At 49.8% G+C, this 14,562-nt stretch overlaps 1 protein-coding gene across 4 annotated transcripts in view; it reads left to right on the forward strand.

The window, feature by feature from the left end:
* The window catches only part of LOC140424666 (alanine aminotransferase 2-like), a 245,465-nt gene that overhangs the window by 92,779 nt on the left and 138,124 nt on the right, over positions 1–14,562 (forward strand). For all 4 annotated transcript variants that reach the window (XM_072507921.1, XM_072507923.1, XM_072507922.1 and 1 more), the window contains one exon: positions 12,469–12,577. In XM_072507921.1, the coding sequence (XP_072364022.1) occupies positions 12,469–12,577 (109 nt within the window). The remainder of the gene's footprint in view (positions 1–12,468; positions 12,578–14,562) is intronic.

Here is a 14,562-nt window from a genome sequence, read left to right on the forward strand (position 1 = left end):
GAACAAGAAAAAATATGAAAAATTATAGGCCAATTAGCCTAACCTCGGTTGTTGGCAAGATTCTAGAATCCATCGTTAAGGATGAGATTTCTAAATTCTTGGAAGTGCAGGGTCGGATTAGGACAAGTCAGAATGGATTTAGTAAGGGGAGGTCGTGCCTGACAAACCTGTTAGAGTTCTTTGAAGAGATAACAAATAGGCTGGACCAAGGAGAGCCAATGGATGTTATCTATCTTGACTTCCAAAAGGCCTTTGATAAGGTGCCTCATGGGAGACTGCTGAGTAAAATAAGGGCCCATGGTATTCGAGGCAAGGTACTAACATGGATTGACGATTGGCTGTCAGGCAGAAGGCAGAGAGTTGGGATAAAAGGTTCTTTTTCGGAATGGCAACCGTGACGAGTGGTGTCCCGCAGGGTTCAGTGTTGGGGCCACAGCTGTTCTCTTTATATATTAACGATCTAGATGACGGGACTGGGGGCATTCTGGCTAAGTTTGCCGATGATACAAAGATAGGTGGAGGGGCAGGTAGTATGGAGGAGGTGGGGAGGCTGCAGAAAGATTTAGACAGTTTAGGAGAGTGGCCCAAGAAATGGCTGTTGAAATTCAACGTGGGCAAGTGCGAGGTCTTGCACTTTGGAAAAAAGAATAGAGGCATGGACTATTTTCTAAACGGTGACAAAATTCATAATGCTGAAGTGCAAAGGGACTTGGGAGTCCTAGTCCAGGATTCTCTAAAGGTAAACTTGCAGGTTGAGTCCGAAATTAAGAAAGCAAATGCAATGTTGTCATTTATCTCAAGAGGCTTGGAATATAAAAGCAGGGATGTACTTCTGAAGCTTTATAAAGCATTAGTTAGGCCCCATTTAGAATACTGTGAGCAATTTTGGGCCCCACACCTCAGGAAGGACATACTGGCGCTGGAGCGGGTCCAGCGGAGGTTCACACGGATGATCCCAGGAATGGTAGGCCTAACATACGATGAACGTCTGAGGATCCTGGGATTATATTCATTGGCGTTTAGGAGGTTGAGGGGAGATCTAATAGAAACTTACACGATAATGAATGGCTTAGATAGGGTGGACGTAGGGAAGTTGTTTCCATTAGCAGGGGAGACTAGGACCCGGGGGCACAGCCTTAGAATAAAAGGGAGTCACTTTAGAACAGAGATGAGGAGAAATTTCTTCAGCCAGAGAGTGGTGGGTCTGTGGAATTCATTGCCACAGAGGGCGTGTAGAAGCCAGGTATTTCGAATACAACTAGTATAGGTAAAAGATAGCTGTTTAAGCATAAATGTTGAGCCCCAGTTTTTAATACCCATTTATACAGCATAATTCACTTTTACTGAGGTCCGTTGTTCTGGCAAATGCATATTTTCAAAGACAGTGTGACATTAAAAAAAGCACAGTTGCAAGACAATTTGACACTGTCTTGTGCTAATTGTCATGGCCAAGGGCTGAATACACAGCAACATGAAGGCACCATTGTTCACAATGCAGATAACAGCTGGGCCAGAAAAGCTGATGTTGCACATTGAAGATGGACGGCTTGCCATCAAATCAAATGTGTTTGAGTCTAACCCAAACCAATTAGGATTATATTGGGGTGTAATTAGATGACTTAAGACAGATATGAAAGTGTATAACTGAAAAGTTTCTCCCGGCCATTTTAGGTTAGGTTTGGTTTTAGTGTTTAGTTTAGTCAGTTTTGTCCTTTATAGTCTCCATTTTAGAATTGTCTTTTGGGGGTTGTCAGTTTAACAGTCTGTGTCAGTGATGTTAGTCCACTTTTGACTTTGAGTTTGAGTTTAGCTGAAGATTAGCTTTCTCTCTCTCTTCATGTTTCATTGCCAGACTTTGACCTTTTAAAAGTTACTTTCGAGCTGTCTGCCTAAGCAAAGAAAGATAATGTCTGTAATTCTCTGAAAGCTTCGAATTGTCTACGAATTGCCTTTTAAATGACTTTCAAATTGTAATCAAGCGACTACAAATAAAACAATTCTTTTTGGCACCTGAGGAGTTTATACTGCAAATTTCTGCTGAGTTCCAGTATTCGCAAAGTGCTACTGATAACCGAATAGCAGAGATGATATAAATTCCTTCAACTATACACAGTCGAATAATACAAGGAATCGAACAACTTAACACAGTCTACAAATAGTACAAATCTTATAACTTGTCGTATTGCGCCAGGACTTGATTCATCAACTAAGCTTCCCCCAAACTTGGCGTAGTTCGACAGGTTAAGATTCCTTAAATTAAAGTTTCCTTTAGGGCGGTGGAGGCCGGGACGTTGAGTGTCTTTGAGACAGAAGTTGATAAATTCTTGATTTCTCGAGGAATTAAGGGCTATGGAGAGAGAGCGGGTAAATGGAGTTGAAATCAGCCATGATTGAATGGTGGAGTGGACTCGATGGGCCGAATGGCCTTACTTCCGCTCCTATGTCTTATGGTCTTATGGTTTATGCTCATCGAGTCATAGATGTTTACAGCACGGAAACAGGCCCTTCGGCCCAGCTTGTTCATCCCACCCAGTTTCTATCACTAAGCTAGTCCCACTTGCCCACATTTGGGCCCTATCCCTCGAGACTCACCCTGCCCATGTAACTGAACAACTGCTTTTCAAAGGACAAAATTGTACCCACCAATACCACTGCCTCTGGCAGCCCATTCCAGATGCTCACCACCCTCTGTGTGAAAAAATGTCCCCTCTGGTCTCTTTTGTATCTCTCCCCTCTCACCTTTAACCTCTGCCCTCTAGTTCTAGACTCCTCTACCTTTGGGAAAAGATGTTGTCTATATACCTTATCTATGCCCCTCATTATTTTATAGACCTCTATAAGATCACCCCTGAGCCTCCTCCGCTCCAGGGGAGAAAGTCCCAGCCTATCCAGCCTCTCCTTATAACTCAGACCATCAAGTCCTGGTAGCATCCTCGTAAATCTCTTCTGCACTCTTTCTGGTTTAACAATATCCTTCCTATAATAGGGTGACCAGAACTGAACACAGTATTCCATGTGTGGTCTTACCAATGTCTTGTACAACTTCAACAAGACGTCCCAACTCCTGTATTCAATGTTCTGACCAATAAAACCTCGCATGCTGAATGCCTTCTTCACCCCCCTGTCCACCTGCGACTCCACCTTCAAGGAGCTATGAGCCTGTACCCCTAGATCTCTTTGTTCTGTAACTCTCCCCAACGCCATACCATTAACTGAGTAGGTCCTGCCCTGATTTGATCGACCAAAATGCATCACCTCACATTTATCCAAATTAAACTCCATCTGCCATTCATCGGCCCACTGGCCCAATTGGTCAAGATCCTGTTGCAATCTGGTATAACCTTCTTCACTATCCACTGTGCCACCAATCTTGGTGTTACCTGCAAACGTATTAACCATGTCTCCTACATTCTCATCCAAATCATTAATATAGATAACAAATAACAGTGGACCCAGCACCGATCCCTGAGGCACACCGCTGGTCACAGGCCTCCAGTCGGAAAAACCACCCTCCACAACCTCCCTTTGGCTTTCTATCCAATTGGCTACCTCACCCTGGATTCCGTGAGATTTAACCTTTTGCAACAACCTACCGTGCGGTACCTTGTCAAAGGCCTTGCTAAAGTCCATGTAGACAACGTCGACCGCACTGCCCTCATCTACCTTCTTGGTTACCCCTTCAAAAACCTCAATCAAATTGGTGAGACATGACTTTCCCCTTACAAAGCCACGCTGACTTTCCCTAATTAGCCTGTGCCTGTTTAATGCCTGTAGATCTTGTCCCTCAGAATACCTTCTAACAACTTACCCACTACCGAAGTAAGGCTAATCGGTCTGTAATTCCCAGGCCTAGCCCTTCCTCATTTCTTAAACAAGGGCACAACATTTGCTACCCTCCAATCTTCAGGCACCTCTCCTGTGACTGTCAACGATTCAAATATCTCAGCTAGGGGGCCGGCAATTTCCTCCCGAGCTTCCCACAATGTCCTGGGATACATTTCATCAGGTCCCGGGGAGTTTTCTATCTCGATGCGCTTTAATATCTCCGGCACCTCCTTCTCTGTAATATGCTCACTCCTCAAGACATCACTGTTTATTTCCCCAAGTTCCCGAACATCCATGCCTTTCTCAACAGTAAATACTGATGAGAAATATTCATTTAGGATCTTACCTATCCCTTATGGATCCACACAGAGATTACCTTGTTTATCTTTAAGAGGCCCTACCCTCTCCCTCGTCACCCTTTAATCCTTTATGTGTCTATCCTCTCCTCATAGCTAATGCCCTCCATACCAGGCAACTCGCTAGTAAACCGCTTCTGTACCCTCTCCAAAGCACCCAAATCCTTCTGGTAGTGTGGTGACCAGAATCATAGAATCATAGAAGTTTACAGCATGGAAACAGGCCCTTCGGCCCAACCAGTCCATGCCGCCCAGTTTTTACCATTAAGCTAGTCCCAGTTGCCCGCACTTGGCCCATAACCCTCTATACCCATCTTACCCATGTAACCATCTAAATGCTTTTTGAAAGACACAATTGTACCCGCTTCTACTACTACCTCTGGCAGCCCATTCCAGACACTCACTACCCTCTGAGTGAAGAAATTGCCCCTCTGGGCCCTTCTGAATCTCTCCCCTCTCACCTTAAACCTATGCCCTCTAGTTTTAGACTCCCCTACCTTTGGGAAAAGATGTTGACTATCTACCTTATCTATGCCCCTCATTATTTTATAGACCTCTATAAGATCACCCCTAAGCCTCCTACGCTCCAGGGAAAAAAGTCCCAGTCTATCCAGCCTCTCCTTATAACTCAAACCATCAAGTCCCGGCAACATCCTAGTAAATCTTTTCTGCACTCTTTCTAGTTTAATAATATCCTTTCTATAATAGGGTGACCAGAACTGCACACAGTATTCCAAGTGTGGCCGTACCAATGTCTTGTACAACTTCAACAAGACGTCCCAACTCCTATATTCAATGTTCTGACCAATGAAACCAAGCATGCCGAATGCCTTCTTCACCACCCTGTCCACCTGCGACTCCACCTTCAAGGAGCTATGAACCTGTACTCCTAGATCTCTTTGTTCTATAACTCTCCCCAACGCCATACCATTAACTGAGTAGGTCCTGGCCTGATTCGATCTGCCAAAATGCATCACCTCACATTTATCTAAATTAAACTCCATCTGCCATTCGTCGGCCCACTGGCCTAATTGATCAAGATCCCGTTGCAATCCTAGATAACCTTCTTCACTATCCACTGTGCCACCAATCTTGGTGTCATCTGCAAACTTACTAACCATGCCTCCTAAATTCTCATCCAAATCATTAATATAAATCACAAATAACAGTGGACCCAGCACCGATCCCTGAGGCACACCACTGGTCACAGGCCTCCAGTTTGAAAAACAACCCTCTACAACCACCCTCTGCCTTCTGTTGTCCAGCCAATTTTGAATCCAATTGGCAACCTCACCCTGGATCCCGTGAGCTTTAACCTTCTGCAACAACCTACCATGCGGTACCTTGTCAAAGGCTTTGCTAAAGTCCATGTAGACAACGTCTACTGCACTGCCCTCATCTACCTTCTTGGTCACTCCCTCAAAAAACTCAATCAAATTTGTGAGACATGATTTTCCACGCACAAAGCCATGCTGACTGCCCCGAATCAGTCCTTGCCTCTCTAAATGCTTGTAGATCCTGTCTCTCAGAATACCTTCTAGCAACTTACCTACTACAGACGTTAGGCTCACCGGTCTGTAGTTCCCAGGCTTTTCCCTGCTGCCCTTCTTAAACAAGGGCACAACATTCGCCACTCTCCAATCTTCAGGCACCTCACCTGTGGCTGCCGATGATTCAAATATCTCGGTTAGGGGACCCGCAATTTCCTCCCTAGCCTCCCACAACATCCTGGGATACATTTCATCAGGTCCCGGGGATTTATCTACCTTGATGCACTTTAAGACTTCCAGCACCTCCTCCTCTGTAATATGCACACTTCTCAAGACATCACTATATATTTCCCTTAGTTTCCTAACCTCCATGCCTTTCTCCACCGTGAATACCGATGAGAAATATTCATTCAGGATCTCACCCAACTCTTGTGGCTCTGCACATAGATGCCCTTGTTGATCCTTAAGAGGCCCTACTCTGTCCCTAGTTACTCTTTTCCCCTTTATGTATCTGTAGAATCTCTTTGGATTCTCCCTTGCATTATTTGCCAAAGCAATTTCATGTCCCCTTTTTGCCCTCCTGATTTCCCTCTTAACTCTATTTCGACAATCTCTATACTCTTCAAGGGATCTACTTGATCCCAGTTGCTTATGTACGTCATATGCCTCCTTCTTCTTTTTGACCAGAGTCTCAATATCTCGAGTCATCCAGGGTTCCCTACTTCTACCAGCCTTGCCCTTCACTCTAAAGGGAATGTGCTTACCCTGCACCCTGGTTAACACATTTTTAAAAGCCTCCCATTTACCAGCCGTCCCTTTGTCTGCCAATAGTCTCCCCCAATCTACCTCTGCAAGTTCCTGTCTGATACCATCAAAATTGGCCTTGCCCCAATTAAGAATTTTAACTCTTGGGCCAGACCTATCATTCTCCATAGCTATCTTAAAACTAATGGAATTATGGTCACTTGTCCCAAAGTGATCCCTCACTAGCACTTCTATCACTTGCCCTTCCTTATTTCCCAAGACGAGGTCAAGTTTTGCCCCCTCTCTAGTCGGTCCATCCACATACTGAATGAGAAATTCCTCCTGAATACACTCAACAAATTTCCCTCCATCCAAGCCCCTAATGCTATGGCTGTCCCAGTCAATGTTGGGAAAGTTAAAGTCCCCTACTACTACCACCCTATTATACTTGCAGCTATCTGTAATCTCCTTACATATTTGCTCCTCAATTTCCCGCTGACTATTTGGGGGCCTGTAGTACAGTCCTACCAAGGTGATCTCTCCCTTCTTATTTTTCAGTTCCACCCATATAGACTCAGTGGGCGAACCCTCGGATATATCCCCTCTAAGTACTGCCGTGATGTTCTCCCTAATCAAAAACGCCACTCCCCCTCCTCTCTTACCTCCTGTTCTATCCTTTCTATAGCATCTGTACCCCGGAACATTGAGCTGCCAGTCCTGCCCCTCCCTTAGCCATGTTTCAGTCATAGCTATAATATCCCAGTCCCATGTGCCCGTCCATGCCCTGAGTTCATCCGCTTTGCCCGTCAGGCCCCTTGCATTGAAATAAATGCAGTTTAATGTAGACTTTCCTTGCTCTCTTCCCTGCTTTCTCTGGTCATGCTTTACACACTCTCCCTTCCTGCCTTTTGTTTCTGTCCCCACTGACTTCCTACATCGGTTCCCATCCCCCTGGCACATTAGTTTAAACCCTCCCCAACTGCACTAGCAAACACCCCCCCGAGAACATTGGTTCCGGTCCCACCCAGATGCAGACCGTCCGATTTGTACAGGTCCCACCTCCCCCAGAATCGGTCCCAATGTCCCAGGAATTTGAAACCCTCCCTCTTGCACCATCTCTCAAGCCATGTATTCATCCTAGCTATCCTGTCATTCCTACTCTGACTATCACGTGGCACTGGTAGCAATCCTGAGATTACTACCTTTGAGGTCCTACTTTTTAGTTTAACTCCTAACTCCATAAATTCAGCTTGTAGGACCTCATCCCGTTTTTTACCTATATCGTTGGTGCCTATATGCACCACGACAGCTGGCTGTTCACCCTCCCCCTCCAGAATGCCCTGCAGCCGCTCCGAGACATCCTTGACCCTTGCACCAGGGAGGCAACATACCAACCTGGATTCTCGTTTGCGTCCGCAGAAACGCCTGTCTATTCCCCTTACAATTGAATCCCCTATCACTATAGCTCTGCCACTCTTTTTCCCGCCCTTCTGTGCAGCAGAGCCAGCCACGGTGCCATGAACCTGGCTGCTGCCACCTTCCCCTGGTGAGCCATCTCCCCAACAGTTTCCAAAACGGTAAATCTGTTTTGGAGGGAGATGACCGCAGGGGATCCCTGCACTGCCTTCCTACTCTTCCTCTGTCTGTTGGTCACCCTTTCCCTATCTGCCTCAGTAACTTTAATCTGCGGTGTGACCAACTCACTGAATGTGCTTTCCACAACTTCCTCAGCATCGCGGATGCTCCAAAGTGAGTCCATCCGCAGCTCCAGAGCCGTCAAGCGGTCTAACAGGAGCTGCAGTTGGACACACTTCTTGCAGATGAAGGAGTCAGGGACACCAGAAGGGTCCCTGACTTGCCACATCTCACAAGAGGAGCATGACACGGGTCTGAGCTCTCCTGCCATGACTTAAACCTGAAGTTAAATTTGAACTACACTACACAGCTAAGAGAAAGTCAAAGAGAGAGAGAAATCACTTATCAGTTACAAGCCAATCACTTACCTGCTGGCTGTGATGCAATTGCTCCAGAGACTCCCTCACAGGTCTGCTTCTCTGCACCTCCTTCAGGTGAGCACCAAATTCCCTTAACTAGTTAATTAATTTACTTAATTAACTTGATTTTTTTTTTTTTTCATCACTCCCCTCTTACCCGAACTCAGCCTTACCCAAACTCAGATACACTCTGTTTGCCTTCAGCACTCTGTTTCTATAGGCACTTCAGCCACACCCTTTGTATCCTTCCTGATTTACAGTCAGCCAATAGGCCTGCTCCCAAAACTGATCTCTCTCCCGAACAGCTGACCTGCAAGGTAAGGAAGTGGTTAATCAGTACTTACCTCACCCACAGCGCGCCCTTTTAAACTGTCCCCTCTGCCTCGCAGCTCCCGCGCTTTTTGAAACTCCCACGCTGTTTCCAAGGTCCTGGCTCCCTCTTTCTCCCGAACAGCTGACCTGCAAGGTAAGGAAGTGGTTAAGCAGTACTTACCTCACCCACAGCGCGCCCTTTTAAACTGTCCCCTCTGCCTCGCAGCTCCCGCGCTTTTTGAAACTCCCGCGCTGTTTCCAAGGTCCTGGCTCCCTCTCTCTCCCGAACAGCTGACCTGCAAGGTAAGGAAGTGGTTAAGCAGTACTTACCTCACCCACAGCGCGCCCTTTTAAACTGTCCCCTCTGCCTCGCAGCTCCCGCGCTTTTTGAAACTCCCGCGCTGTTTCCAAGGTCCTGGCTCCCTCTCTCTCCCGAACAGCTGACCTGCAAGGTAAGGAAGTGTACACAATATTCCAAATGAGGCCTAACTAAGGTCCTGTACAGCAGCAACATGACTTGCCAATTTGTATACTCAATGCCCCGGCCGATGAAGGCCAACATGCTGTATGCCTTGTTGACCATGGTTATGGGAGCGGTGTTTACAGAACCCCAAAATGTATCATGGAGTTCAACCAACCTGAAGCACACGGCTTGTTCCCCAGGTGTGGGATTACAATTATGGACACGTGGTTGTTAACACAAAACAATGTTTATTCAATGAACTCAACTTAACCTTTTAAATAAAGATTGGATCACTTAACACCCCTTACTTCAAAGATAATCACGAACATAATACAACACTAAATAATCCCTCAAAACGTTCCTTCAAACATCCAAAAGACTTCCCCTTTAACAACAGACATGAGGTTACATTCAATATATTTATAGTCTTTGGATTTGCAGACATCCACAGACCAGCTCTGTGTTTTCTTCCTGCAGCTCTGAGCAAAACACACAGACACCCCCAGCCTCATCCTCAAACTGGCTTCCTCCTTTCATGCAGCTCTCAGCAAACCAGCCAGGCACTTTTCAGCTGCTCTCAGCAAAACACACAGACACTCCCAGCTTTCTCCTCAAAACTGAAACTGAAAACTTAAAAATGGCTGAGCAAAAGCCCAGCTCCACCCACACTCTGACATCACTGCATTTCTTAAAGGTACATTGCTGAAAAATCCATTTCTTAAAGGCACTCTCACATGACACCTCCCCTCAAGAAAAAATAAATAAACCATCAACTTCAAGATGGTTTCATTTTTTCACTTTTGCACCATCCACTAAGAAATGTTCACAGTAAATATACCTTTTCATTTTTATCCACATGCGTTGTCACTTTCAGCGATCGGTGGACATGCCCAGATCGCTCTGCCTGTCAGTACTCACAAGAGTTCGACTATTTATTGTGTAATTCCTACATGCATTGGACCTTCCAAAGTGCATTACCTCACACTTGTCCGGATTAAACTCCATCTGCCATTTCCCCGCCCAAGACTCCAACCAGTTTATATCCTGCTGTATCCTCTGACAATCCTCTTCACTATCCGCAACTCCACCAGTTTTTGTGGCATCTGTGAACTTACTAATCAGACCAGCTACATTTTCCTCCAAATCATTTATATACACCACAAACAAAAAAGGCCCCAGAACTGATCCCTGTGGAACACCGCTAGTCACAACCTTCCATTCAGAAAAGTGCCTTCTACTGCTACCCTCTGTCTTCTGTGCCCAAGCCAGTTATATATCCAACTTGCCAGCTCGCCTCTGATCCCGTGTGATGCCTCCTTTTGTACCAGTCTACCGTAAGGTACCTTGTCAAAGGCCTTACTGAAGTCCATGTAAATGCCATCTACTGCCTTTCCCTCATCTATCATCTTTCTCACTTCCTCAAAAAACTCGAGCAAATTATTGAAACCACAAAACCATTCTGCCATCACTCATAGGTCCACTTGTTTCCAAATGTGAGTAAATCCTATTTCATAGAACACAGAACAGTCCAGCACAGTACAGGCCCTTCGGCCCACAATGTTGTGCCGACCATTTACCCTAATCTAAGATCAACCTAACCTACACCCCTTCAATTTACTGCTGTCCATGTGCCTGCCCAAGAGTCGCTTAAATGTCCCGAATGACTCTGACTCCACCACCTCTGCTGGCAGTGATTCCACACACCCACCACTCTCTGTGTAAAGAACCGACCTCTGACATCTCCCCTATACCTTCCTCCAATCACCTTAAAATTATGTCCCCTCGTGACAGCCATTTCCACCCTGGGGAAAAGTCTCTGGCTGTCCACTCTATCCATGCCTCTCATCACCTTGTACACCTCTATCAAGTCACCTCTCTCCCTTCTTCACTCCAGTGAGAAAAGCCCTCGCTCCCTCAGCCTTTCTTCATAAGACATGCCCTCCAGTCCAGGCAGCATCCTGGTAAATCTCCTCTGCACCCTCTCCAAAGCATCCACATCCTTCCTATAATGAGGCGACCAGAACTGGACACAATATTCCAAGTGAGGTCTGACTAGAGTTTAATAAAGCTGCAGCAAAACCTCGCGGCTCTTAAACTCAATCCCCCTGTTAATGAAAGCCAACACCATATGCCTTAACAACCCTATCAACCTACGTGGCAACTTTGAGGGATCTATGTATGTGGACCCCAAGATCCCTCTGTTCCTCCACACTTCCAAGAATCCTGCCTTTAACCCTGGATTCAGCATTCAAATCCGACCTTCCAAAATGAATCACTTCACATTTATCAGGGTTGAACTCCATCTGCCACTTCTCAGCCCAGCTCTGCATCCTGTCAATGACCTGTTGTGACCTGCAACAACCCTCAACACTCTCCAACTCGACCAACCTTCGTGTCATCGGCAAACTTACTAACCCACCCTTCCACTTCCTCATCCAAGTCATTTATAAAAACCACAAATAGCAGAGGTCCGAGAACAGATCCCTGTGGGACACCACTGGTCACCGACCTCCAGGTGGAATAGCTTCCATCCACTACCCCTCGCTGTCTTCTTTCGGCCAACCAATTCTGTATCCAGACAGCCAAATTCCCCTGTATCCCATGCTCCCTGACTTTCTGAATGAGCCTACCGTGGGGAACATTATCAAATGCCTTACTGAAAAGATTACTAAGAATCTTTTCCAATAAGTTCCCTACCACTGATATAAGGCTCAACGGCCTATAATATCCTGGATTATCACTGCTGCCCTTCTTAAACAATGGAACAACATTGACTACTCTCCAGTCCTCTGGAACTTCACCTGTAGCCAATGAGGAGACAAAGATTACTGACAAGGCCCCAGCAATTTCCTCCCTTGACCCCTCAATATTCTGGGGTGGATCCCATCAGCCCTGGGGACGTATCTACTTTAATGCTTTTTAAGATGCCCAACACCTCATCTTTATTAATATCAACATGACTCAGAATATCTGCACACTCTACCCTATACTCCTCATCCACCAAGTCCTTCTCTTTGGTGAATACTAAGGCAAGGTATTCATTTAGTATCTCGACCATTTCCCCTGGCTCCACACATAGGTTCCCTCCAACATCCTTGAATGGACCAGTCCTTTCTCTGGCCACCCTCTTGCTCTTTACGAAGCAGGAATTTGAAGAAGAGTCACATGGACTGGAAACATCAACTGTGTTTCCCTCTCCACACACACTGACTAACCCCCAGGTTTATCCAACATTTCCTCTCTTTAGTCTGAACCCGGCTGATTCTCGCATTTCTCTATTTTAGGTTCTTGCCGTTTGCACATTCACCAAACTCTTCACTGATCAAACCCTCCCTCAGGACGTCAAACGGAGAGCGCAAGAAATCCTCGACAACTGTGAAGGAAAAAGCATTGGTGAGTTCGGGCAGGAGGGATACGGGACTGAGCGGGGAGGGGGATACGGGACGGAGTGGGAGAGGGGGATACGGGACCGAGCGGGGAGGGGGATACGGGACCGAGCGGGGGAGGGGGATACGGGACCGAGCGGGGGAGGGGGATACGGGACGGAGCGGGGGAGGGGGATACGGGACTGAGCGGGGAGGGGGATACGGGACTGAGCGGGGAGGGGGATACGGGACTGAGCAGGGAGGGGGATACGGGACGGAGCGTGAGAGGGGGATACGGGACCGAGCGGGGGAGGGGGATACGGGACCGAGCGGGGAGGGGGATACGGGACGGAGCGGGGGAGGGGGATACATGACGGAGCGGGGGAGGGGGATACGGGACCGAGCGGGGGAGGGGGATACGGGACCGAGCGGGGGAGGGGGATACGGGACCGAGCGGGGAGGGGGATACGGGACCGAGCGGGGGAGGGGGATACGGGACCGAGCGGGGGAGGGGGATACGGGACCGAGCGGGGGAGGGGGATACGGGACCGAGTGGGGAGGGGGATACGGGACTGAGCGGGGGAGGGGGATACGGGACCTAGCGGGGAGGGGGATACGGGACGGAGCGGGGGAGGGGGATACGGGACAGAGCGGGGGAGGGGGATACGGGACCGAGCGGGGGAGGGGGATACGGGACGGAGCGGGGGAGGAGGATACGGGACCGAGCGGAGGAGGGGGATACGGGACCGAGCGGCGGAGGGGGATACGGGACCGAGCGGGGGAGGGGGATACGGGACGGAGCGGGGGAGGGGGATACGGGACCGAGCGGGGGAGGGGGATACGGGACGGAGCGGGGGAGGGGGATACGGGACCGAGCGGGAGGGGGATACGGGACGGAGCGGGGAGGGGGATACGGGACCGAGCGGGGGAGGGGGATACGGGACGGAGCGGGGGAGGGGGATACGGGACCGAGCGGGAGGGGGATACGGGACGGAGCGGGGAGGGGGATACGGGACGGAGCGGGGGAGGGGGATACGGGACCGAGCGGGGGAGGGGGATACGGGACCGAGCGGGGGAGGGGGAGGGGGATACGGGACGGAGCGGGGAGGGGGATACGGGACCGAGCGGGGGAGGGGGATACGGGACGGAGCGGGGAGGGGGATACGGGACCGAGCGGGGGATACGGGACCGAGCGGGGGAGGGGGATACGGGACCGAGCGGGGGAGGGGGTTACGGGACGGAGCGGGGAGGGGGATACGGGACCGAGCGGGGGAGGGGGATACGGGTCCGAGCGGGGAGGGGGATACGGGACGGAGCGGCGGAGGGGGATACGGGACCGAGCGGGGAGGGGGATACGGGACTGAGCGGGGAGGGGGATACGGGACTGAGCGGGGAGGGGGATACGGGACGGAGCGGGGGAGGGGGATACGGAACTGAGCGGGGGAGGGGGATACGGGACCGAGCGGGGAGGGGGATACGGGACTGAGCGGGGAGGGGGATACGGGACTGAGCGGGGAGGGGGATACGGGACGGAGCGGGGGAGGGGGATACGGGACCGAGCGGTGAGGGGGATACGGGACTGAGCGGGGAGGGGGATACGGGACGGAGCGGGGAGGGGGATACGGGACGGAGCGGGGGAGGGGGATACGGGACGGAGCGGGGGAGGGGGATACGGGACCGAGCGGGGGAGGGGGATACGGGACGGAGCGGGGGAGGGGGATACGGGACGGAGCGGTGAGGGGGATACGGGACCGAGCGGGGAGGGGGATACGGGACCGAGCGGGGAGGGGGATACGGGACCGAGCGGGGGAGGGGGATACGGGACCGAGCGGGGAGGGGGATACGGAACTGAGCGGGGGAGGGGGATACGGGACCGAGCGGGGGAGGGGGATACGGGACCGAGCGGGGGAGGGGGATACGGGACGGAGCGGGAGAGGGGTATTCGGGACGGAGCGGGGGAGGGGTATTCGGGACGGAGCGGGGGAGGGGGATACGGGACCGAGCGGGGGAGGG

Source organism: Scyliorhinus torazame, chromosome 6 (genome assembly GCF_047496885.1).
Source record: "Scyliorhinus torazame isolate Kashiwa2021f chromosome 6, sScyTor2.1, whole genome shotgun sequence".
Classification (NCBI taxonomy): Eukaryota; Metazoa; Chordata; class Chondrichthyes; order Carcharhiniformes; family Scyliorhinidae; genus Scyliorhinus; species Scyliorhinus torazame.